This window comes from Stigmatopora argus, chromosome 13, assembly GCF_051989625.1.
Source record: "Stigmatopora argus isolate UIUO_Sarg chromosome 13, RoL_Sarg_1.0, whole genome shotgun sequence".
Taxonomy (NCBI): Eukaryota; Metazoa; Chordata; class Actinopteri; order Syngnathiformes; family Syngnathidae; genus Stigmatopora; species Stigmatopora argus.
The window spans coordinates 15,535,317-15,558,804 of record NC_135399.1 but is presented as its reverse complement, the minus strand read 5'-3'; the positions used below and the strand labels follow the sequence as shown (position 1 = coordinate 15,558,804).

General features: G+C 39.9%; 1 protein-coding gene across 2 annotated transcripts; it reads right to left on the bottom strand.

Annotated features, from left to right (window-relative positions):
- Positions 1 to 7,710: 7,710 nt before the first annotated feature.
- Positions 7,711 to 22,947, bottom strand: cog3 (component of oligomeric golgi complex 3). 2 transcript variants are annotated; one of them, XR_013304593.1, is made up of 24 exons: positions 22,762 to 22,947; positions 22,420 to 22,566; positions 22,290 to 22,351; positions 21,554 to 21,719; positions 21,385 to 21,459; positions 20,995 to 21,087; positions 20,326 to 20,451; positions 19,743 to 19,823; positions 19,613 to 19,656; positions 19,414 to 19,540; positions 19,105 to 19,196; positions 17,104 to 17,243; positions 15,954 to 16,114; positions 15,767 to 15,875; positions 15,580 to 15,698; positions 13,859 to 13,948; positions 13,179 to 13,299; positions 12,814 to 12,902; positions 12,590 to 12,724; positions 11,085 to 11,160; positions 10,828 to 10,955; positions 8,652 to 8,750; positions 8,391 to 8,519; positions 7,711 to 7,732 (listed from the first exon to the last, which is right to left on the bottom strand). XR_013304593.1 is itself a non-coding variant. In XM_077617034.1 (23 exons), the coding sequence occupies exons 1-23, from the start codon at positions 22,930 to 22,932 to the stop codon at positions 8,490 to 8,492; spliced, it is 2,481 nt and encodes an 826-aa protein (XP_077473160.1). In that variant the 5' UTR covers positions 22,933 to 22,947; the 3' UTR covers positions 7,966 to 8,489. The 2 variants fall into 2 exon arrangements, 1 of the variants encoding a protein (XP_077473160.1); XM_077617034.1 differs by lacking the exon at positions 7,711 to 7,732 and having other exon boundaries at positions 7,966 to 8,519.
- Positions 22,948 to 23,488: the final 541 nt, after the last annotated feature.

Below are 23,488 nucleotides of genomic sequence, written 5' to 3'. Positions count from 1 at the left end.
CAGGCTTTTTTTTCATTGCCATAATTAAAGCACACCGTTAACACTGATACATTCATTGAGGAAGTTGAGAAAAGTGCCTCAGGTTACAGTGCAAAAAATAAAAAAATAAAAAGACATTCGCCTGACTTAAGCTTCCGGCCGGTAATTTAACAACATGGTATTACACCAAAGTGACTCTCCACAGTATTTGTTATTATACAAATAGTTTACTGGTTGGCAGCCGACATCTATAACTGTCGCTGGCACTGAAATGTAACGTAACGTAAGAAAAGAAAAAAGAAAAACTGCAGCGTTTAAGCACGACTCGTTTGACGATCTTTTTTTTTAAATCTACGTCACATGTGTCAAAGTGGCGGCCCGGGGGCCAAATCTGGCCCGCCGCATCATTTTGTGTGGCCCAGGAAAGTAAATCATGAGTGCCGACTTTCTGTTTTAGGATCAAATTAAAATGAAGAGTATAGATGTATATTACATTTCCTGATTTCCCCCTTTTAAATCAATGATTGTCATTTTTTTATCCATTTTTTCTGTGTTTTTAGTTCAAAAATCATTTTGTAAAATCTAAAAATATATTTTAAAAAAAGGTAAAATAAACATTGTTTTAGATCTATAAAAAAATGAATATTCAGGGCTTTTAATCCATTTATTTAAAAAAATCTAAATATTATATCTAAAATGGTCCAGCCCACATGAAATCAAGTTGACGTTAACGCAGCCGACACCCCTGATCTACGTCGTCTAATCTCTATTACCGTGACATTTTTAAACTTCTTTTTTATTGTATTGGAACTGAAATTAGAATCTCAACAGCTACCTTTCGTGTCGAGCGCCTTCCAAAACATTTGAACTAGAAGGGATGGCGACAAATGATTGACTGAAAACCCTTCCAGTTTAAATGTAATGGCAAACTCTTAAATCCGCAGCAGATAATCATTGTTAAAGAATTGAAGAAAGTAGCACTTAGTTGAAACTCTTATGAATACATTCAGTAACGGTTAACTTATTTTTAGAGGATCATTCCAGGTTGAGTCTGCCGACGGATGAGCTCTTGCCTCCAATTGGGGTCATTTTGTTTCTGTTCAATTTCTTCTTTAGGCGAAGAAAATGATGCGGGAAATTGATTTTCTGTCGTCCAGCACATCTTTGCTACGTTTGATCGCCGTCCACAATTATCTAACCGCGCAACTGACATATTAGCATGAATTTACATCAGGGGTGATTAGACTATGGCCCGCTGCACTTTTTTTTCAGGCCTGTGGCAATTTATGAAACTATCCTGGAATATACATTCTGGAGAATTTTAGTGTGTACTTTCACATAAAAGGAAAATAAATAAATAAAAGTAATCCAAGGTGATAAAGAGAGCAATCAAATCCATTTCAACTTGGAAGTATGGCATTCTGTTTCACTGCTAGTTTGACTTTCCATCTATTTAAAATTGGCCTTTGCATCTTATTTTCATGAAATCGGCACTCGGACAAAAAAAAAAGTTTGGACACCCCTACTTTACGTGAAAATAATTACTGGGGGGTTTCAAGTGTCCTCGTTTAGCATAAATCGAGCAAACAGGAGGCGGGCAAAAGGATCTCTGGCAGCCGGGAGGATTAAAAAGCCACGTGGAATTTGCACAATTTCTGCTTCAGGCTTAAGTCTCCACGTTTTTTTTTTGACTTGTAATTGATTGTACAATCCTATAAATAAAACCTCGACCTGAATTTCTAATCAACATTAACATTCCGTAAAATGAGCTCTGGCTTCTTTTAAAAGAGAACCCAGTTGGAATCGACGTCAAATGTAATAATGTCATCCTAAAAAAAATCACGTTTCCAGGCGAGCTGCTTCTCGCAGACAAAACATCAATCGGAGGACATTTTCATCTGCCTGCGTGGATCAAATTGTGATCAAGATAAGAAGAAAAAAAATCCGCCCTCAGGCGGCGGCGACAAGGCTCGCTTTGCTTCAGATCAATAAGAAAAATACGACTGGAATGTTTCATGAAGAGTCAAAGCGGCTCGACAGGAGTTCATGCTTCGCTAATGACTCCAGACTGGTGATTTATGGCCGTATTTACCAGATATTTGGTGAAAACGTTCCTCGCCTCACGTAGAAAAGTTCGACGTGAAAGAACGGCCATGTTTTTCCTTTCGTCTGCGAGTGGTCCGCGATCAAGGACGAGGTCGTAGCTTAATGGGAATAAACGTTTGTTCCCCTTTCGAAGCTCGGTACAATGTTAATGATCTTAAAAGATGATGTTATCCCAGCGGGAAAGTGGCCATCATTTTATCCTCGCCAAAGACGTCTTACGGGACAAGGACGGAGTGCCGGGCGCGCCAAGGCGTCGCCGCAAATCACCGCCCCTGCGATGTGATCGTTGGTAAGTGGTTGCACATCAAACGGGGTCCTTGATTAATTCAGCATACGCCGAACGTCGAGAGAAATTTATCGAACGGCTTCGGCGGCGGGTCGGTCGGCGCCCGCGTCGTCGGGGTTAAGACTTTGGGGCCGCCAGGCATGTAAACACCGGTGGAGGTCACGGATGACATGAGCGTACACGCTTCAGGGTTGGGACATGTCCGCACGGACAAATGTGCTGGAATTCACGTGCGGTGTAAGCGCACGGAATGTATGCGCACCCGCGCAAACTAATGGGATCCGATGTAAGGCCCGCGATAAAAAAAAGATGACTTTACAAGTTAATGAGAAAAGCATTGAGTGCAGCGAAGCGCTTCACCAAGGTTGAACTGATAAAACATTCCAACACGTTGACAACGATAGACGTCTGAGCCATTCGAAGGGTACTCGGCCGTTTGGTCGCCGGTCTTTTGGTCGCACGGAAGGTTATTGATAATCACCATTTAAATCGTTGCTCAAATTCCCTAAATACAAACTGTGAATTATTATTTAGTCATACTTAATGCCCTATTAATTATTAGGCTAAAGAAAAGCTCCACATTTCCCGGACTTGTATTGTTTTTTGTTGGAGAACTTGCTAAGACCCTGACTGACGTACCTTAAAGGGACAACGCATGTACATACAAACTCTTATACACTCACACGTCGGCTCAGTGAAACTGCTCAGGGCCATTGTTGGCTTTTATCGATGCGTAGACCGTGTTGTTTTACCTTGTTTTGTCGCCGGACTTTTGGTCCCCAGACTTTAGGTCGCCGGTTGTTTAGGACCGGGCGACCAAAGGTCCGCGACCAAAGGTCCGGCGACCAAAAGTCCGGCGACCAAAAGTCCGGCGACCAAAAGTCCGGCGACCAAAAGTCCGGCGACCAAAAGTCCGGCGACCAAAAGTCCGGCGACCAAAAGTCCGGCGACCAAAAGTCCGGCGACCAAAAGTCCGGCGACCAAAAGTCCGGTCACGCATTCGAAGGGGGCGGAATGCTCGTGAACGCTCAAATTTCCACGTTATGGGCGGCGTTCTACGTCCGAAGCGTCTTCACTTGTCCTTCCGGTCAAGAGGAATTGGACATCAAGTGTCATTCGTGGTATCTGACAAGTACTAATCACTCACCATAAATTGGGGACAATAAAGCACAATATGAAGGAGGAGCAAGACCTAAATTTCTTCAAATTAGAGCAGACACATTAACCGGATCCGACTATTACCGGTGAGATCCACGTTTCAATATAGGACATTTACACAAAGATTAATCAAAAAATCCATTTACTATCCAAATGAACGGTCTCAACACACCCAGTCGTATCGTGGTGATTATTAAGTAGCCAAACTGAATTCCAAGTTAATTCCAACTTAAACGCTCTCCGCCAGTCTGAAACCAATTACTTCACTTATGAGCTTAGCAAACCGTGGATGTCCATTCTTAGGAAATTTCCTAATTAGGCATGGATGGCAAATACTAGCTAGCCATTGGGTCAGATGATGCTTCAACTTCCCAGCAGATTTCACTTTAATACAGTGGTACCTTGACATACGAGTGGCCCGACATACGAGCAATTCGAGATATGAGTAAAATTTTGAGCAAATATTTATCTTGAGATACGAGAAAAATTTTGATATAATGTCTCTGGTCGCAACTCCCTCTTTGTAATGTCTCTGTGACCACTGGGCGGAGCGTTGCATTTTTTCAGTGTTTTTTCCCCGTTAGTCAGTGCGAATGGCGGAGCGATCGCTAATACGAGATTAGTTTATACTACTTCTCGTTGGCAAGTGGCCGTGCGTTATCCTATTGTGAGGACATTTGTGTGCATCAATTTTGGAATATTTTGAAGGGAATACAAACTCAAACAACCCTTGATATTGACTGAAAGTCAGTGTGGAGGCGGGGCAAAAAGAGCCAACCCAGAAGAAGAAAAGTATCAAAATGTCAAAGAAAATTAGAATTAAGTTTAGTGTTAGGTTCGATTAAACTTTTTTGAGTGCGTCTGCATCGTAATCCAAGTTCATTTAAATTTATGTTATGTTACGGCCGCGTTGCCGTGCAAAAAGTCCCCTCCTCTCTGTCCATCTCTCTCGAAATCCATTTAATTTTAGTACTATTAAACACATTTCAGTAATATTAAACCACTAGTTGTGTTACTTTGTTAATAGATGGCAAATTAGAACAAATAAAACCTTTTTTCCAATCCAATATCCTGTTTTTGGTGTTTTTTCAGAGGGTTGGAACAAATTCATTTGTTTTTAATTCATTTCAATGGGAAACGTTCGTTCGAGTTACGAGAAAATCGACATACGAGCTCAGTCCCGGAACGAATTAAGCTCGTATCTCGAGGTACCACTGTAGTTATTTACGAGGGCACAAGAAACTGTTTTGTCATGTCCCTTCAATGTTAGGATTCAGTTACCACTTTGGCAGATCGGAAGACCAGATATGGAAAACAGCATAATGGATGAGAAATCAAAAAATACAAAAATTTGAGGGGGAAAAAAATAATAATATAAAAATCGAGCTAGAAAATAGCTTCACCTAAAGTGCGTGTTTGCACAATGGGAAAAAAATGAACTTTAAATGTCAGGATGGATCGTTCTAACCACAATGTCAAAAGAATGTAATGAAAAGTTAGGTTGTTGACCCTCTGAGCATTCACAAATATTGGCACACATATGCTGTATGTCCTTCTATTCTGAAATGCTGGATCAAGGTGAAACGTATAATAAAATAAAAAAATAGTGCTTGAAAAGTCTTCAATGTGTTTGCTTCAAACCTCAGAGGAAAATAATGATGCTTCCCTTTGATTGACACAACAGAGATATTCATTATTTTAGGGACTGTATAGATGAGAAGGAAAAAAAGAAAGAAACTGCTTGGGGGGAAATCGTCTTAAGGGAATTGAGTCGCATTTTTACGTTGGGGGGAAAAAGTCACATTATAGGAAGGTATTTTATGCAAAAAAAAATCATCTTTAAAGAAGGAAATTTTTTCCAAGGCTACAAAAATTACTTCTTTTATGTAAAGGAAGTTAAGAACAGAATTGTGATTTTCCCAAAACAAAAAAACTTTAGCTAAATTGCATTTTTCTGAGAATTAAGTCAGAACATTGCATTTTTAACCAGTGATTTTTATGAGCGATAGAAAGATAAAATTACAAAACAAGTCTATTTTCATGACACAGTCATCTCAACAAAGTTTTAAAGCAACTTTTTATTCTCCAGAATAATGTAAACCTTGTAAAAAAGATCCCCCATATAAAAACTGACTATTAGTTTGCCATATTATGACTTTTCTCGAGGAAAAATGTCTAGTAAAACAGGACCATTTTAAAACTACAGTTTGTACAGTTCTCCTCTATGGCCTAGAAAACTCCGCTCATTAGTAAACTGGCATTGACACAGTAGACCAGATAATAGATTTTCCCTATTAATTAATTTCAAATAATTGCCCATTCATTTTCCTACATAGTCGTACAAGGACATTTTGTGAGAACAGAAGCACATCCTTCGAAACTACACTCGTGGTAGTCCCAACTTGCACTGGGAGTCACTAAGTCAGCTAAGTGTGTGTGTGTGTGTGTGTGTGTGTGTATGTGCGCTTTTACACGCTCTTATCTCAGGGCCAATGCATTAATTAGCTATGATAAGGAACTGATCAAGCATGGGAAAGATGTGTATCTTTGTTGCTGCAAATGAAAAAAGGATTTTTTTTGACCATGGGGTGACTAGAATGTTAGCACGGAAGATTAAAAACAAAACAAAAAAACATAATTGAAATACTAGGTTATCTAATCATATGGTAAATTATTGCAAATGAATATTGTGGAGAGTGTCATCTGCCGGGATGCAAAAGTGACTATAAAAGCTTTGGAAATAAATGTGGTAATGAGACAAGTGTCACATCACGATTGTTTATATTTTAACGCAGGGCTCGTCGCTGTGGATTAGCGGTTTGGTGGATGATTTTACTCTTATGACTAATGCAGTGCTTGCTTATTTTTAGAGCGCAATTAAGCAAGGATAAAAGGGTTATAGCGACAAGTGCGCGGTCTTTCTTGTCACTTTGTAATTTTAATGGAAACCAAAATAGGACGGAGTTATATGAGGCACAATGGTGGAATTTGCCATCTATTCCGATCAGTTAGAAAGTTGCCATTTTAATTTTGTTTAAAGTAACTGATTTGGGAGAATCCTACCGTCACTTAATTGAACAAACACTCGTTTGCTAATTGGCGAGACATTGTCCTCTTTTATTCGTATTCTCGCAGAGGGTCTTTGCTTGAAAATCAAAAGGACGATCACAGCGTTTCTGTTCTACTTGGCCGTGAAATTCGACATTTCATTATTTAAAAACATACATTAACGGAAGAGCAGCTGTCACGATATTTTTCCAAACCAGCAAATTGACAATTGTCACATGACAGGCGCGAACACACGTGGCGTTTTCTTATGTAGGCCACATTTCTCTTGGCCTTGGTGCGACGGCGTAATTGTTAGGCGGCTACGCCAGCCAAATTAGTTCCAGAATTTGGAATAAAAAGACAAATGTGTCCATCTCCCAGGCAACAATTGCAGCAGCAGTGTGGAAAAATTGGAAACACTATGTAAATTCCCCGCCAACGTGGTGTCCGAGGATATTCTCATTTAAGCGTGATTGACAGAACACACGAGGAATGCGCTAATAGCGAATGCAATTCTCCTCCAAAATTGAAAGCGTGCCGAGAAGGAACGAGAAAAAATAAAAAATACTGCCTAATACATCAAAGCCCTTCAAAGAAATACCACGACGTGATGTAAATATGTCCGCGGGGTGTTGTGGTATAGGCGAGCCAATGGAAAAAATTCAGATGAATGTGATTGGAAGCTTCAAAAAGGGATCAATTCAAATTGCTAATTTTAAAAGTGATATTGCCACTGACGGCTAATCCGTTTCAACTGGGAGGCTCGGCAGAGAATGGATTGGACGCCTACTAGTGATAAACTCATTTACATTGACAGGATAAGACTAAAACGGGCTACGATTGATCGTGAAAGAGTAAAAATCTCATACAGATTTGAGTTTTAAGCTAATTTCCTCCTTGGAGACATTTGTAAATATAAGAAGACCTGTCTTTTTTTAAATTCAAAAGGGAAGGAAACATCATTACCTTGTGATATCTTGTTGATATGTCAGTTAAATGGAAAGTGTCACGCTGCAAAGCCTTGATTGACACGCCTCGGCCGGCCATCGACGAAGACGTCCGCTCGGTCCCTCCGCCAGGATTACGGACTGTCAGTCCGCAGAAGGTCAAGGCGCAGGTGCAAAATGAAAACAGCGTGTTTGACAAGTGGGCTCCCTATAGGGCAGAGTCTCATTAGCCACTCGCATTCAGGTCCGATTTATGCAGAAACCTTTTTAATCAGAATGGTCATAAATAACACAACTGTACATACACCACTGACTTCCCAACTAGCGCTATCACCTTGAAGCCAAGTATAAGAAAAAAAAAATCAAGTACAAAACATGGCATTTGTCCATTTTTACATCCTTTTACATCCAAATCGGTTTTTCTATGATCACAAACCTGAGCACCTTGAAGCACAGGCAAAAGAGTAGTGTATATATATAAATATATATATATTTTTTTATATAAACATTGTATGCACTGCACTAAAATATGCAAATAATAGGATTTTTGCTACATTTTTCTCTCCTCTTTTTATCCTCCCGATGGCAATCGAGGGAATGGGAAGGCTAGCTGCCTGACTGGCCTGCCGTTAGCTAAATGGCGGATGAACAGCCCTCCAGCGCCCCTATTCGCACGCCCAAAGTGTTCTCGTCCCAACACTCCACTATATTCATCCCTCTGGCTCGGCACTATTTCGGGAAGCAGGTACACTTTACCCTTCTCTATTAGCTGCTAAGTGAGTAGCCGCCCGCTTCTTTTAACCCCTCCGTGTTTCAAACAAGGCAAAAAAAAAGAAAAAAAGAACTTCAATACGTCCGCGCATTACATTTTTGGGGGGGCTGTGTCGACTCCAAGCGTAGTTCTTGTCGCCGCCTTAGTCTCGCAGCTCAACGTGCGACATGGCGAGCAGAAGCCTTTCCAATCATTACTTATTCACAGACAGCAGCAGGTTAATCTGAGAAAAGAAAAAAAAATGTTTGTGTAGCCTATTTAAGGCCTCTGCGACTCATCTAGCTCCGAGAGATGCAGATGCATTATTAAAAGCACGTCTGGTGTGGCTTTTCTTTCAGTTCAGAGGGGTGTGTACCTGCTCCGCTGACGGACATGCGATGATTTGGAGGTCTTCGCCACTGTATTCCTCCTGGAGCAAAGTGTGCAGTCTTTGGAATACCTGCTGGATGTTATTCTGTGTAGGAAAGAAGAAGAAAAAAAAAACATCACCGGATTTGAAATATTCATACAAACAAACGTGTTAAGACAGACCCCTGTCTCAAGGAGGCTATAAGAATTTAATGTACAGGACAGTATAGCAAAAAGAGGCCTGCCCATATTTGACTATGTATTAGTTATACATCCAGATGGATGGTAGGGGTGAAAAAAAATCACTCATTCCATCACGATATGAGACAACCATTTTTTTCCCGATTCAATTGCAAGAACCTTCAAGCGATTTAGTTTCGATTTTTACGCATTTAACACCATGAGTTACTATATTTCATTTGAAGCTTGGATCTAAAACTCGTTTATCCGTGGGTCAAATGCGATTCCACAAAACAGAGTTTCAAATAATTAAGATGAATAAAAATCACAGGTGTCAAACTCAAGCCGGCCTACCATTTTGGGTGGTCCGTACGGGTAAAACACTGAAAATTTAGCTTTTTTCCCCCATTTTCTGTTTAAGAATGAATAGAAGGGAGAAAATTTAAAGGCATATCTGCTATTAAAAGACAAAAAAGTATTTGGACTATTCCTATGTCTAAATAATTTAACTTTGGGTGACTTATTGACAATCTTCACTAAAAGCTGTCATTAGCCTAAAATAAACCCATCTTGTCATCAGAATATTTACAGTCAATTAGAACCCAAAAATGACTAAACTCTGTCCTCCATTAACTCATTTACTGCCATTGATGGGGATAGGCGTCCAATCCATTTTGACTAGAAGCGATGCCATTCACTGCCAGCCCTTCCTGGTCAAAATGGATGGGACGTCTGCTGCCGTTAATGGCACCCAATGATAAAAAAACAGATACAGATGCTCCCCTACTTACGAACATACGACTTACGAACAACGGTACATACGAACATGTCTGCAAATTGCGTTTATGTCGAAAAATGTTCGTCAGTTCGATTTTGTATTGCACGCCTTTTTCCGAGTAGTACTTCTTTCCGCCGCTAATACCAACGCCTGGCGCTGTGAGAGCTCAGCTCACCCAGCATCTACCTTCTTCTGCCCACTTCGTTGCAATGCGGAAGTGCGTGAACGTATCTCCAGTGCGCAAAGAACCTTTTTCATTTGTATCATTAAATATCTCGTGCATCCATTATTCAATATGGTTGGTGAAAAGCGAAAGGCTTCTATTGAGGCAGGTGCAAGGAAGAGGCAAGGCATTTCATTTGAAATGAGTGGCAATAATAACGAAGCTTGATGCGCGTTGCACGGGAATACAACTTGAATCGTTCAACCGTCAGTACCATTTATAAACATAAAGATCGAGCAGCAGGACCCAAATATTGAACGTTGCACAAAGTTTGCTAATCAATTGAATGATGCCATACTGTGCTACCGCATCATTTATGATGAAAAAAAGAAAACTGCAATCGTCATTTGATAGCTTCTTTCGGCCAGTTTCTAGTAAATCTCTCTCTCTCTCTAATGTATGTATACAGTACTATATGTATTCTCTCCATTTTATTAAACGTTTTTTCAGTACAAACCAATGCGTGTTACTTATACAAGCCTTAAACATACAAATGCACTTATATAAACCTTCAATATACTTATATAGGCCTTAAATATAAATTATAATACAAAATATAGCACTGAGCAACTTACGAACAAATTCAACTTATGAACAATCGCTCGGAACCTAACTTGTAAGTAGGGGAGCGTCTGTATACGCTAGTTAAAAAAATAAACATGCACGCTACTATACAGTTCTCGCCCTGCAGTTAAGCTAGGCCATCCTACTCTGGTCATATATAAAAAATAAAAATATCCTGTAATTAATCATACTATGACTCCCTCCACCAGTGAACTATCCACCTGAAGAGGAATGCTCCTTCTGCTTTGCCAAACTAATTAGTGCCTCTTTTCACTACAGAATTTACAGCAGTGTGACTAATGCGATTAAGTGAAATATGCTAATGCTCCACCGCAGACGACTTCAAACCGACTAGATCTCCAAAAATATGACATTCTTTTAAACGGCGGATGATTAAAGTGAGGGAAGAGAAGCCCCCGCTGTTTTTAAGGCACATACCCGCACGGGCTTGAAAAGGATGAACTCAGTGTCTCTGTTGGCCAAGTACAAGGACATGCTCTGCAGCGTGCTCGGCAGCTTGTTCTTCATCACCCGGTAGGTTGCCATCACCAGATCGTTGATCTTTGCTGAGGAGAAAGGGGGGGAAAGAAAATCAGGAAGAAAATACAGACATTGCCCGGAGCGCGCTCGGTACACATTGAGATGGGAAGCCACGAGATGCCGGCGGCCTTTTCCCCCCGAGCCCCCGAACTTACCGGGCTGAGCCCACGGCTGCTTGGACAATGTGTACGCGGGGCCGCCGTGAATGGCCGTGTTTTTCAGCTCCGCCACCTGGTCCGGTGAACAAAAGAAATAGGGTTTAATGACATTTTTTGGGGTCAGGTGCTGCAATTTTGATTTTGATTGGCCACTTCAAATCAAGCTTCAGTGCAAATATGACATGGAATGGCATCATTAAAATTATGATGATTAATTCAAGGAGTGTTATTTACAGTCCTTGGAAGATTTTTTTAAAATAGTTAGATCAAAAAAGCAGTGATTCTTGCAGCCATATATATCTGCATATATGTTCATTAAGTTATGCTATGTATATGTATATCTATATGTATGTATGTGTATGTGTATGTGTATATTTATATATATACACACATTCACATATATACATATATATACATATATACATATGTATACATATATACACGTATATACATACACATATACACGTATATATATTTATATATATACACACATTCACATATATACATATATATACATATGTATACATATGTATACATATATACACGTATATACATACACATATATACACGTATATACATACACATACATGTATATACACGTATATACATACACATACATGTATATACACGTATATACATACACATATCCACGTATATACACATATACATACACATATACACATATATACATACACATATATACACGTATATACACATATATACATACACATATATAAAAAGAGGACATACATTTTTCGTCATCGACTAATTTCCTCGGACAGAGACTAAGGGCTGAGCAACAGGTCCTAAAATTCATATCATAGGATAAACTAAATCCTTTCACCTCTAAATCCATATTGCAAATATTTTATTTTTCTGTTCATGTGTTAAAATGTAAACACTGGCTGGTCACTCATTAGCTGCCATTGAGTAACCACAGTTGCTCTAAAATGTGCCGTTTTCACATGATGATTCAATATCAGTCCTTCTAGTTAAAATGAATTGGATCTCTAGCGCTGTCGATGATGCTGAATGAGTTAAATAGGGGCAGATTTTAGTATAATTCTCTGTGTAATTGCACAACAGATCCTGGGTCACTCAAACTGAAGAATGACCTTGGCCATTTCAAAATGGAATCCTTTTAAAATGCACCATTACTCACAGGGTAGGAAATGAGCCCCAAATCCCGTTTGGGATTATCTTTGAAACAGAGACTATTTTGTTAGTTTGACAATTGAACAATTGGTGTTGTTTGGCAGAAAAAAAAAAAACGAACAATAAGAATGAGTGGGATGAGTGGATATGATTTGATGGGAATTGTGCTGAAAGAAAACAATAGGGGAGCATCACAAGTGCACTTCCCAGCCGAGGGGAAGACATTCGTCTGCCGTCGAGCGAGAAAGGTGTCAGTCCAAATGGATTGCAATAAAGCTAAAAGCTGCGTGCTTGAAGGTCAGGACGCGCCGTCTCCGCCAGAGGCCACTACTGGCGGTTTGGTTTACCTTGGTGAGAAACTCCTCAAGGTCTACCGTGAAGATCTGAGTCTGCCGCTGAATGAACTGCTCGCAGCTGAACTTCAGGTGCCGGTCCACATCCTTCTTGGAGTCGATGTAGTGTTCCTTTATCTCGGGGGTCCCCTGCGGAGTCGAGGACGTGACGCTTTTTGAGCAACGGCTCCCTCGACGGAGGCCAAGGACAAAAAGGGGGAATAATAGTCAACGCAAACCTCCAACAGGAACTCCAAAATGGCGTTGTGACTGTTAAGCCGGAAGAATTTGGGAACAGCCTTGGGGTTGAGGATTTTGAAGGCAGCGTCTTTGACAAAAGAGGACGGAGAGCAGAAAAATCAGGGCACGGCGCCGGAGTGCCCTCTAGCGGGGCCAATGAAAAACGACCTTGACGGAAGGTGACGGGAGGGGCAAACGCGCCCCCGAGAGCCGGCGGTTAGCGTACATTAAGGTGTCGGATGACACTGTCATTTCCCAATTAATTGTTGCCACCGGTGCGTGTGATGGGCACAAGTTGCTTAATGAGCATGGGAATGTAATGACGGGCTTTATGGAGCTGAACACCAACGTTTAATTATCTCACCTCGCGTTTTCTTCAGGTCCAGCGAGATCTCTTTGATGGCGAATTCGGTGTGGAATGGAGCGATCTGTTCGCGCATGATCAGGAGGTGCTTGATCAGGAAAAGCTGCCCGTCTATTTGCGTCTGCAAAACACAAGGCGAGGTTAAAGAAACATCGTCTGACTTTCCGGGGTTAGAAACGTGCTCGCTCGGAGACGATAAGGAAATTCCCGCTAATTAATAACTTGGGCAGAACCGAAGAATTCTGCGGGGAGGAGGAGGGGGGGGGGCGCGTCAAGCCGTTTATCGCCGGGCTCGTTATTGAAGATTGGGGGCGAGAACGGGAGGAGACTCGTCATCCCGTATTGATGTTGCCGCATTAATTCCAAACGGCGGGTTGAAAAGGCGCCGGTCGGCGGCGATATTAACGGCAAATTTGAAGGTGAGAGCGGCCCATAAATAAGAGGACGCTTGGCTGAACAGTCTGCGGAGCATAATAACGCCGCCATTACAATAAACTTTAAATGACACCCCAGCTGCCTGAGCAGAAGTACCCCACCGCCGCGGCCAGTTCTAATGAAATGGAATGAGGTGGGTAGTCGGCCACGGCGTCCAAAAAGACAGCCGCCGTTTCCAGCTGTTTTGATAATAGGAGGAAAATAGAGGGAAAGTGCAAAAACTTGAGCGAGCGAGTGTGCCAAACCTTGTTCTTAAGGATGCTATCGGAGGCACTCAGCAGGGACTGGATGCAAGCAGATAAGGCTTCTTGAGATAAACCTTGGAAGACGGTTCTCTGGAAAAGACAAAATAATGGGGAGGGGAATTAGGAAGGAAAAACTAAAAGATGTGCGGATATTCTTTTGCACCAACTGATTTGCCAAAAAGGCATTGGAAAAAAATATTTAGCATTGCCGTGATCTGGTTTTGTCCTCAACAAATTGAACGGTTACGTTCCAGTGCCATTAATTAGCGTCCAATCCATCCGATGGCTGCCAAAACCTCCCAATCCAAATGGATTGGGCGTCTATCGCTGCCAATGGCAGCCATTGAGTTCCACATGGGAGGAAATTGTTGTACTTGGAGAAAATCCAAGCATGGATATGGAGAACATGAACACATGTCACTCAAGAAAACGGAATCAGTGTTTTGAATCGTTAACGGGAGACTAGCTAGCCACTGTGTGCTGCCTTCCCCCAAAGCAATCTGGCTTTTGGCTCATTTAGAAGACAATCTCTTATCTTCACAGAATAAAATCAGTATGAAACACACGAATAACCTAAAGGTCTTGGAACAATTTCACGTCAGACATGAGGGGAGTCTGCAGTGAATCATTCAATAAGGCCAGCCAGCACAATAAGTTTAAGTTCAGTCTATGTGCTATTGGACTCAAATCAGTGTAGAAAACTGTAGAATTTAATATTTAGTTTTACATAAATAATAGAGCTATATATATTCTTTAAATCTAATGATGCAATATTGTTGGGGAATGTCTTCGTTCTGGTAAGGACATTGTTTCAAGCATTAATATAAATATATTTTGTTGCTGGTAGCACTTGGCTCATTTGCAAACATTGACAGTTGCGGTCATCAAAAGCATTTAAATTGGGAAGGCTGCTATTGGGTGATCATGATTCAATGCCAATGAATGCTAATTGCTTGGATATAAATAACACTGGTTTTAATATTTTTTTCAAATGATTTAACTTAAAAATTATGCTATGAATATGATTTAGAGCACATGTGTCAAAGTGGCGGCCCGGGGGCCAAATCTGGCCCGCCGCATCATTTTGTGTGGCCCGGGAAAGTAAATCATGAGTGCCAACTTTCTGTTTTAGAATCAAATTAAAATGAAGAGTATAGATGTATATTACATTTCCTGATTTTCCCCCTTTTAAATTAATAATTGTAATTTTTTAATCATTTTTTCCGTGTTTTTAGTTCAAAAATCATTTTGTAAAATCTAAAAATATATTTTAAAAAAAGCTAAAATAAACATTGTTTTAGATCTATAAAAAAACTGAATATTCAGGGATTTTAATCCAGTTCTTTTAATCCATTTATATAAAAAAATCTAATTATATTACATCTAAAATGGTCCGGCCCACATGAAATCGAGTTGACGTTAACGCGGCCCGCGAACCAACCCGAGTCTGACACCCCTGATTTAGAGGAAGTCATTAGAAGTGTTCCACGCGTTATAACGGGAATTCAGTTATTTCTTATGGAGAAAATAAATTCATGATGGGAGCGCATTCCTGTTACTTGATTGGTCGTGGAATGGATCGTTTTCGTTTTATTAGGGTTAGTCAAGGTTTGATAATGTTTCCATTTTTTTTTAATTCATACCAGTTAGTGTGCAGCATCTGCTAACAAAATCTGGATTTCTCGAGAGCGTCTCTATAAATGTGCCAGCAAGGTACTCACATCAATACATCTGTACAGCTTGGACAGGCATAACAGCGTCCGCCTGACGGTCGGGTACCACATGCCGTGCAAATCGGCAGGTGAGACGGATGCCTGCATGCGGGACGGCTCCGTTTTCCCTACGAGCGAAAGTGAAAAAAGGTCAGAGGTGTCACTCTGCCGACAAGCACGCCTTACTGACACGCACCCGCTTTGTCGTTTCGCTTTCCGTCCGACTCCTCCAGCTGAACGTCGGAAAAGCCGGCCCCTTGGGATGTTTGTTTCGTCTCCTCTTCCTTCAAACTCTGAGCGATTTTCTGGCGAGAAGCAGACGCGGGAGTGACGGGACGCTAAAAGACTTGAGCGGGGTGTGACGGCTTCCCGTCTGCCCTCACCTCCATCATCTCCAGTTTTTCAGGATAGGCCAGATCCCCCGGGGCGGGCTTGTAGCCCATAATGTCCGTCTGGATGTAAATGTGCGTTCTATAGACCAGTCTCTCCTGCACGTCCTCCAACATCTGCTTGACCACTGCATCAAAGGCTCCCGACGGTCCGCCTGTTTGAAAACACGCATTCGTGTGCTTAGAAAATGAAGAGAAAATAAAGATCCACATTTCATTGGTTCAATTAAAAGTGACGCTTAAATGTGCGAAAATGTCTCAACTTTTTTTTAATTTTTTTTAAACACAATTAACCCGTTGACAGTGATAACGATCGTTTGATCATTGCCGCTTTTAAAGCTAGACGTTAGAACTGCACTTGAATTATTCATTGAAAGCCCTAATAATTCAATAGATATTAGATGTTTTTTTTCTAGAAATACTTCTAACCAAGATTTTCCCCATTTTAAAAGTCCATTGTCAGGCCAGTTTTAATTGTTACTCTTTTAATCTTGTCTTTCCAACGATTATGATGACATTCACCAAAAAGTTGCTAAAAATATAAGTGTACAAATTCCCCAGACCCCTAATAATAGAGAAATGAGGGACTTCTGGGCACAGCAATTTTTAGAAGTTGCTTAAAATATTGAAGTGTAACAATTCCCCAGACCCCTGATAATAGAGAAATGACGGACTTCTGGGCACAGCAATTTTTAGAAGTTGCTTAAAATATTGAAGTGTAACAATTCCCCAGACCCCTGATAATAGAGAAATGACGGACTTCTGGGCACAGCAATTTTTAGAAGTTGCTTAAAATATTGAAGTGTACAAATTCCCCAGACCCCTGATAATAGAGAAATGACGGCCTTTTGGGCAAAGCAATTTTTTAAAAGTCAGTTCTACCCACACGCATAGACCAGAATAGACTTTTACCCAGGTGCACGCGAAAAGGCGGGTAATTCAGGATAAAAGGCCCTGCTAAAATGTCTGCCCCATGCCGCTTGGACACCTGCCGTTTTTTTGTTAACGGCTTCCTCCACTATTAATCATCAGAGAAATGAAATTCCGTGGAGTTTCTTTTTTTGTTTAATTCATTGAAGCAGATTCTTTCCACTGGGCTGGATATGAAAATGAGGTGATCTTTTCCGTTAAGTTTGCCACCTACCGTTGTGGTGAGCGTGTTCTTCCAGCATCTCCGTCTTGAGGATGCCACAAAGCTCCGAAAGAGTTTCCAGATGAATGATGTGGATGATTAGAGGGCGCAGAACGTCGTACAGGGACATACACAACTTCTCCAGCAACTCGCTGTGAGACATTGAAACATGGTTTTCACGATTATGCCACATTTAACTCATTGGTTGCCATTGACGGCGATAGACGTTCAATTTATATGAACCGCGAGGGCCGAATTAACAAATGCGGGTAGCCGTCCCAATTTAAATGGATTGGAAATTTACTTACATGATTGGACGTATATCATCGTCAATGGCACTGTGAACTTTTTATATCAGGTGTACTGACTAAAAATAGATTTTAATCATGCAAGCTTTTTTTGGAACTAACTTGTTATTGCAATACATTTGCATGTAATCTTGTTTTGAATATAAATTTGGGTCTCATTTGGATTTAAAGGGAAAATGATATGCATATTTTGCTTTCAAAAACTGGTTTTATGAGCCGCCACAAGTCAAAACACGGAATTGTGATTGATGTGGTGTTTGTGGAATAACAAAGATGGAGATAAATACTTCAATTATCATTCATCTCAGTGAGCTGCCATTTAGTTGAAAATTGCCCACCTGCTGTCAGACTAAATTGCCATCATGATAGCTTTGTTGCATGGTCCTGAATAGAATACAGTAGACTATTTACAAAGATCCATTTTCAATACCAATTAGTAAGTAATTATATGTGAAAAAAACCATTTATTTCTATTTGTGATAACTATAGCTATTTGAGTTGTTGATATGCTTGTTTTTAAACAAAATAAGCCAGTTTTGAATTAAAAAATATCCTTTTTTACCATCAGTACTTTTTCACTGTGAAAGCTGCCAAACATATATTTATATATATAAAAAATATATGTATTTATTTATTAATTAATTAACAAAATAGGCCAGTTTTGAATTAAAAATGTCCTTTTTTTTACTATCAGTACTTTTCACTGTGAAAGCTGTCAAACATATTTATATATATATATATCAAAATATATGTATTTATTTATTAATTAACAAAATAGGCCAGTTTTGAATTAAAAATGTCTTTTTTTACAATCAGTACTTTTTCACTGTGCAAGCTGTCAAACATATATATATATATATATATATATATATATATATATATATATATATACATATATATATACATATGTATATATATATATATACACACATACATATATATACACATATATATACACATATATATACATATATACATACATACATATATACAATATACATATATATTTACATTTATATATTTCTATATATGTGTGTGTGTGTATTTATTTATTTATTAATAAAATAGGCCAGTTATGAATTAAAAATGTATTTTTTTACAATCAGTACTTTTTCACTGTGAAAGCTGTCAAACATATATTTATATATATATATATATATGTATTTATTCATTAATTAATTAACAAAATAGGCCAGTTTTGAATTAAAAATGTCCTTTTTTTACAATCAGTACTTTTTCACTGTGCAAGCTGTCAAACATATACATATATGTGTATGTGTATATATATATATATATATATATATATATATATATATATCAAAAATATATGTGTTTCTTTATTTCTTTATTACTAACTTATTTATTACCCATCTATTTATGTCTAAAATGTCTTTTCCTGTATCTGCATTCTCACCCTCTTGCTACTGTGACAATGAAATTTCCCGAATACGGGATGAATAAAGTTATCCAATCCAATCCAAACATCCCACTTTTAAATTAAAAAGGTATGTCATGTATTTTTGCACCAAAGGATTCTGTTTAAAACTACAGTATAAAAATTGAGTCACCCTGTAAGTTAGAATTTCATGTCGTTTACAAAAATGTCTAAGTAGAGCGTGAATATTTTCAAAGGACAGAAGCAAAAAATGTCATAATAAAAAAATAAAATAAAAAAATAAAAAGTCATGATGGAGGTGATGCTTACTCAAGTTTGGACGTGGGCCTTGAAAAGAACTCATTGTAAAGCTGATGCTCGTCCTGGCACACATGAACCATGAAGGCGCAACCGCTGCGGACCTGCACGCAAAAGGGGGAAAAGTTCATTGCAATCGGCCAATAACACGGCGGACAACACCAAATGTCGGATGTCGGAGCCATTTATCATGTCCGCTGACTCATTGACGTGGCCAGAAAATATTTAGGTTAGGCCTGGGCGCCTTTTCGTCTGATGTGAAATGTCACCGCGACTGCTTTTAAAAAGGGCAGCTGTGCTTTGAGATCAGTCGGGCCTCACCAGAGCGCAGTGGTCTTTGCTGTTCTGCTGGGCCAGATCTGTAATGGTGGACGTAATGCTGGGACTGAGGAGCTGCTCTCGCTGGTCCAGGTAACATTGGTGGATTTCGTCCAACAGGTGATGGTATCTGAGGTTGAAGTTGATTCGCTCTTAGGAACCTTGTAAAATTAGTTATATAGTCAATATGAAAAGCACTCACTCTGGAATCTTGGCCGCCCGCTTTTCGATTTGTTCGATGAGTGACTGGAGGTAAAAACAAAACAAAAAAATTGAGAGTTCTACACCATTTCAGTTTGAAAAGAAAAACAAGAGAAAATGCAAAAACTTACTCGAACTTTGGGTGCCGTTGCTCGAAATCTGACGTAGTAAAGTGTAAAGGCATTGTCGGCGTTTGCCAAACCCATTGGATCCTGAACAAGTACACATTTGCTCTTTTGTAATGATACATTATTATTAATATTCAGTGATGCCTTGAGACAATTTATTATTATGCTCTTTGGATGATCACTCAGACCCTAGAATGGTAACCCTCTATTTCAAGGGGTTACCTTCCATGCTTCTGAAATAGAGGGTTACCATGGTTACCGGGGGAAAAAATGGGTACCCTTCATTGCACCGTCTTGGTTAGGACCCATTTTTTCCCCGGTAACCATGGTAACCCTCTATTTCAGAAGCGTGAAAGGTAACCCCTGAAATAGAGGGTTACCATTCTTGGGTTAAAATAGATTGGACATCTGTCACCGTCAATGGCAGCCAATGAAATCCTGCTAGTTTCAAAATATTGCAAAACTAAACATGAAAATAAGAGAATGAAATTTGGATTTAACAAGATGATTGGTGGGTGATTTGAGTTAAGAGTTGAGTTTCAAGGCACCACAGGAAAGACAATATTTAACTATGGCGGCGTCTTACCCTTTTTGTTAACGTGCTTGAGAGGTTTTGCATTGTGTTCACAATGTGGACCTTCATCAAGTGCATGGCTTTGGTGAGGCACTGCCTAAACTTGGCCAGGTAAACCGGGTAATCTTTAAAATTAGGCTAAAAGAAATGAAGCACAAAATTCAATCGGACTTTTTCCAATCACATGAGGTTTTATATTTCACAACCTTTCTGATCATCTAAACCAGGGGTAGGGAACCTATGGCTCGGGAGCCATATGTGGCTCTTTTGATGGGTCTATATGGCTCGCCGCTAACCTGTGTGATAAAATATGGGAACCGCTGGTGAGAGACCACCTAAGTCCTGAACGTACCAATGGGAGCGTCACACTATCGCTAGCGCCTCTTTAATCATAATTTTTCTTCATTATACTCTTTTGCATGCATACTCTCATTGATATTCATTGATTAGCAACAGTGAAAACATGTTCTTAAAAGAATTCAGAGACTTTCTAAGTGGTGAAATGATTAATAAATGCTCACATTTTCATGTATTTTGACTTTTAAATTCCGAGTATGGCTCTCAAGGAATAATGTTTGAAAATATGAATTGTTTATGGCTCTCTTTGTCAAAAAGGTTCCCGACCCCTGATCTAAACTTTTGTTAATAGCACAACAAGAACAAAAGCAATAAAGTACTTACGTGCGAAGTGACATAATCAATGCAGTCGTCTAGTTTGGAGAGCATCGGTATAAAGCCTTCGTTATTTACAGACAAGGTTGGAGAGTTCAGTTTCTGGAAAAGCACACAGAAATTCAAGCAAGTGGATTCATGCAAATCTCATTTTCTGAACCGCTTTATCCTCACTAGGGTCGCAGGGGGTGCTGGAGCCTATCAGAGGTGACTTCGGGCCAGCCAATCGCAGGGCACGAGGAGACAAACAACCATTCACGCTCACACTCATACTTAGGGGGCAATTTAGAGTATCCAATCAGCATGTCTTTGGAATGTGGGAGGAAACTGGAGTACCCGGAGAAAACCCACGATCCCATCCAAGAAAAAAAAATGAAAAAAGAAGAAACCATGGCTGACCTTGTTTATGTGTTCGAGCTCATTGAAATAAGAGAGTTTCTGCTGTATGCTCTCTGCAAGGTCAACGAGTTCTGCCTGCAAGGCAATAAATACAATAGCAAATATTAGAATCAAAAGTAGCGAGAAGGGTTTATTACTGCCAAAAATGAAGGCTTCTATTAGCGCTTACTTGTTCTTTTAAAAGTTGTTCGCAAGCCTCGTGTAAAGTGCCCGTCTTGTTGGATACAAACAAGTTTTGCTTTTGTAGGGAATCCAGCTGCTCCAGAGCAGCGCCGACATCTTTCAAGATGGCGTCACAATGCTCCTGGTAGCAGTTTAGCTCGTCTCGGGTTCGTCTGAAATGTAAACAATTGTGAATCTTCAGTACACAAAGTATTTTTTTCCCAATCGACAGATTGTTAATGAATTATTTGGGGTTCATAATTGACCCAAAATGGTCTACATACATTTTTTTCTCAGCCTTTTAGTTTAAAAACGGGGAAAATAGTCAATGCAATTCTCATTTCTATTTTTTTTACTTTTCATTTAATTTTTGAAAAGATATGTTAAAAATAATATTGCAATAAAATAATATTCGCTTATCGGGTCGGGTCTCGGTATCTGCAGAGCCACAAAATCATGCAAAAATATGCAATCGGGACATCTCTAGTCTGAAGCCGTAATATAAGAGTAAATAACATGATTTTTTCCACGAGGTGATCAGTCGATTGATCGCGAAAATGAACTGATTAATCAAGTGTCAAAGTCCGCCTGCATACTGCATTCACTGCAATACTAACTTTGGGTTCACTTTATTTGTGTAGTGAAAAGGCTTGCATATTCTTGAATTTAAGGTGAAAAGTACACGTTCAGGGAGCTTTAAATCAGGCATCAAAAATTGCATCACATCATTATTATTGACATACCTGTACTTTTCACTCTCATTCTGGTCCATGTGGGCTTGCAACTTGGCAAACCAGGCAAAAAACTGCAAAACATATGAACTTAGTATGACGCTGAAATGAATACGTGGCGTGTAGATCTGTAGTTAGTTACCTGTTGTGCAGTCTCAATCCGATCATTGTCCATTTTGAGCTTCTGAAAGCCTTTGTCGAAAATGTCCTCGGTCGAATGAGGCACGCTGGCCGTGAAAGGCGACTGAAGGGGGCGAGATGACAGGCTGCCCAGGTCCTCAATGGGTAACTAAACAACGATCGTCGCAATAAATTATCATTTCACGCACTTTTAAAGTGACATCAGAAAGTTTAAAGAGAAAATCGCCCGTTGTGTTATTCATTTTCGATGTTAATACACCGCTTGATGAGTGAGTTAAGCGCACCTGGCTGTCAGCTGAAACTGATTTAGCATTAATGCTAGCGTGTTAGCTTCGCAGCTCACCTCGGTGGGGATCGCGAGCGTCTCGGCGGCGGATCGGATCTCCAAAACCGAGTCCGCCTGCTTGCTTGTGAGAGGGGCCATGGAGTCCGATCCGCGGTCCCAAAGCGATAGTTTCTCCCGGGTTTCCTTATCTGTTAAGTCGAGCAGGGACTGTTGATCGATGGACGCCATCGTCGCTTGTGGTGCGTAAACGTCAGCAAGGGACGCGAAAACTGCTTCCTGTTCCGGGATGGGAGTGGGTGGGGCTTAGAGGGTGATGGGTGGCTAAGCCAATCGGATTGCAGAAGTCTTCGGCGTCGGTTTGGGTTTGCTTACAATTTAAAGGCACAGAACTGTACATCACACTCCATTGCAATAGACGTCCACTCCATAGGAACTGGATACACATGCACAAACATAAGTAATCCTCTGTTTTTGTCATGATTTTTTTTAACTAGAAGGTTGCAAATTTGTGATTTTTGTTTGCTATATATGGGAGGAATTTATCTGAATGATTAGGAAATCTGGAAATTATTTTTGCAGTCCAAAAATAACAGAATTTGGGTGGAATTACACTGGACTAATAGAGGATATGACATGAAATGAAATAAGAAAATTTCACACATATGCACAAACATGCACCCTCTAATCTCAAGGTGTTGTGTTGACAAAACATGTTATAGTATCTCCCACAAGTAAAAAAGAAAAAATAATAATAATAGTAATAGGACAAAAAAAACATTGAAAG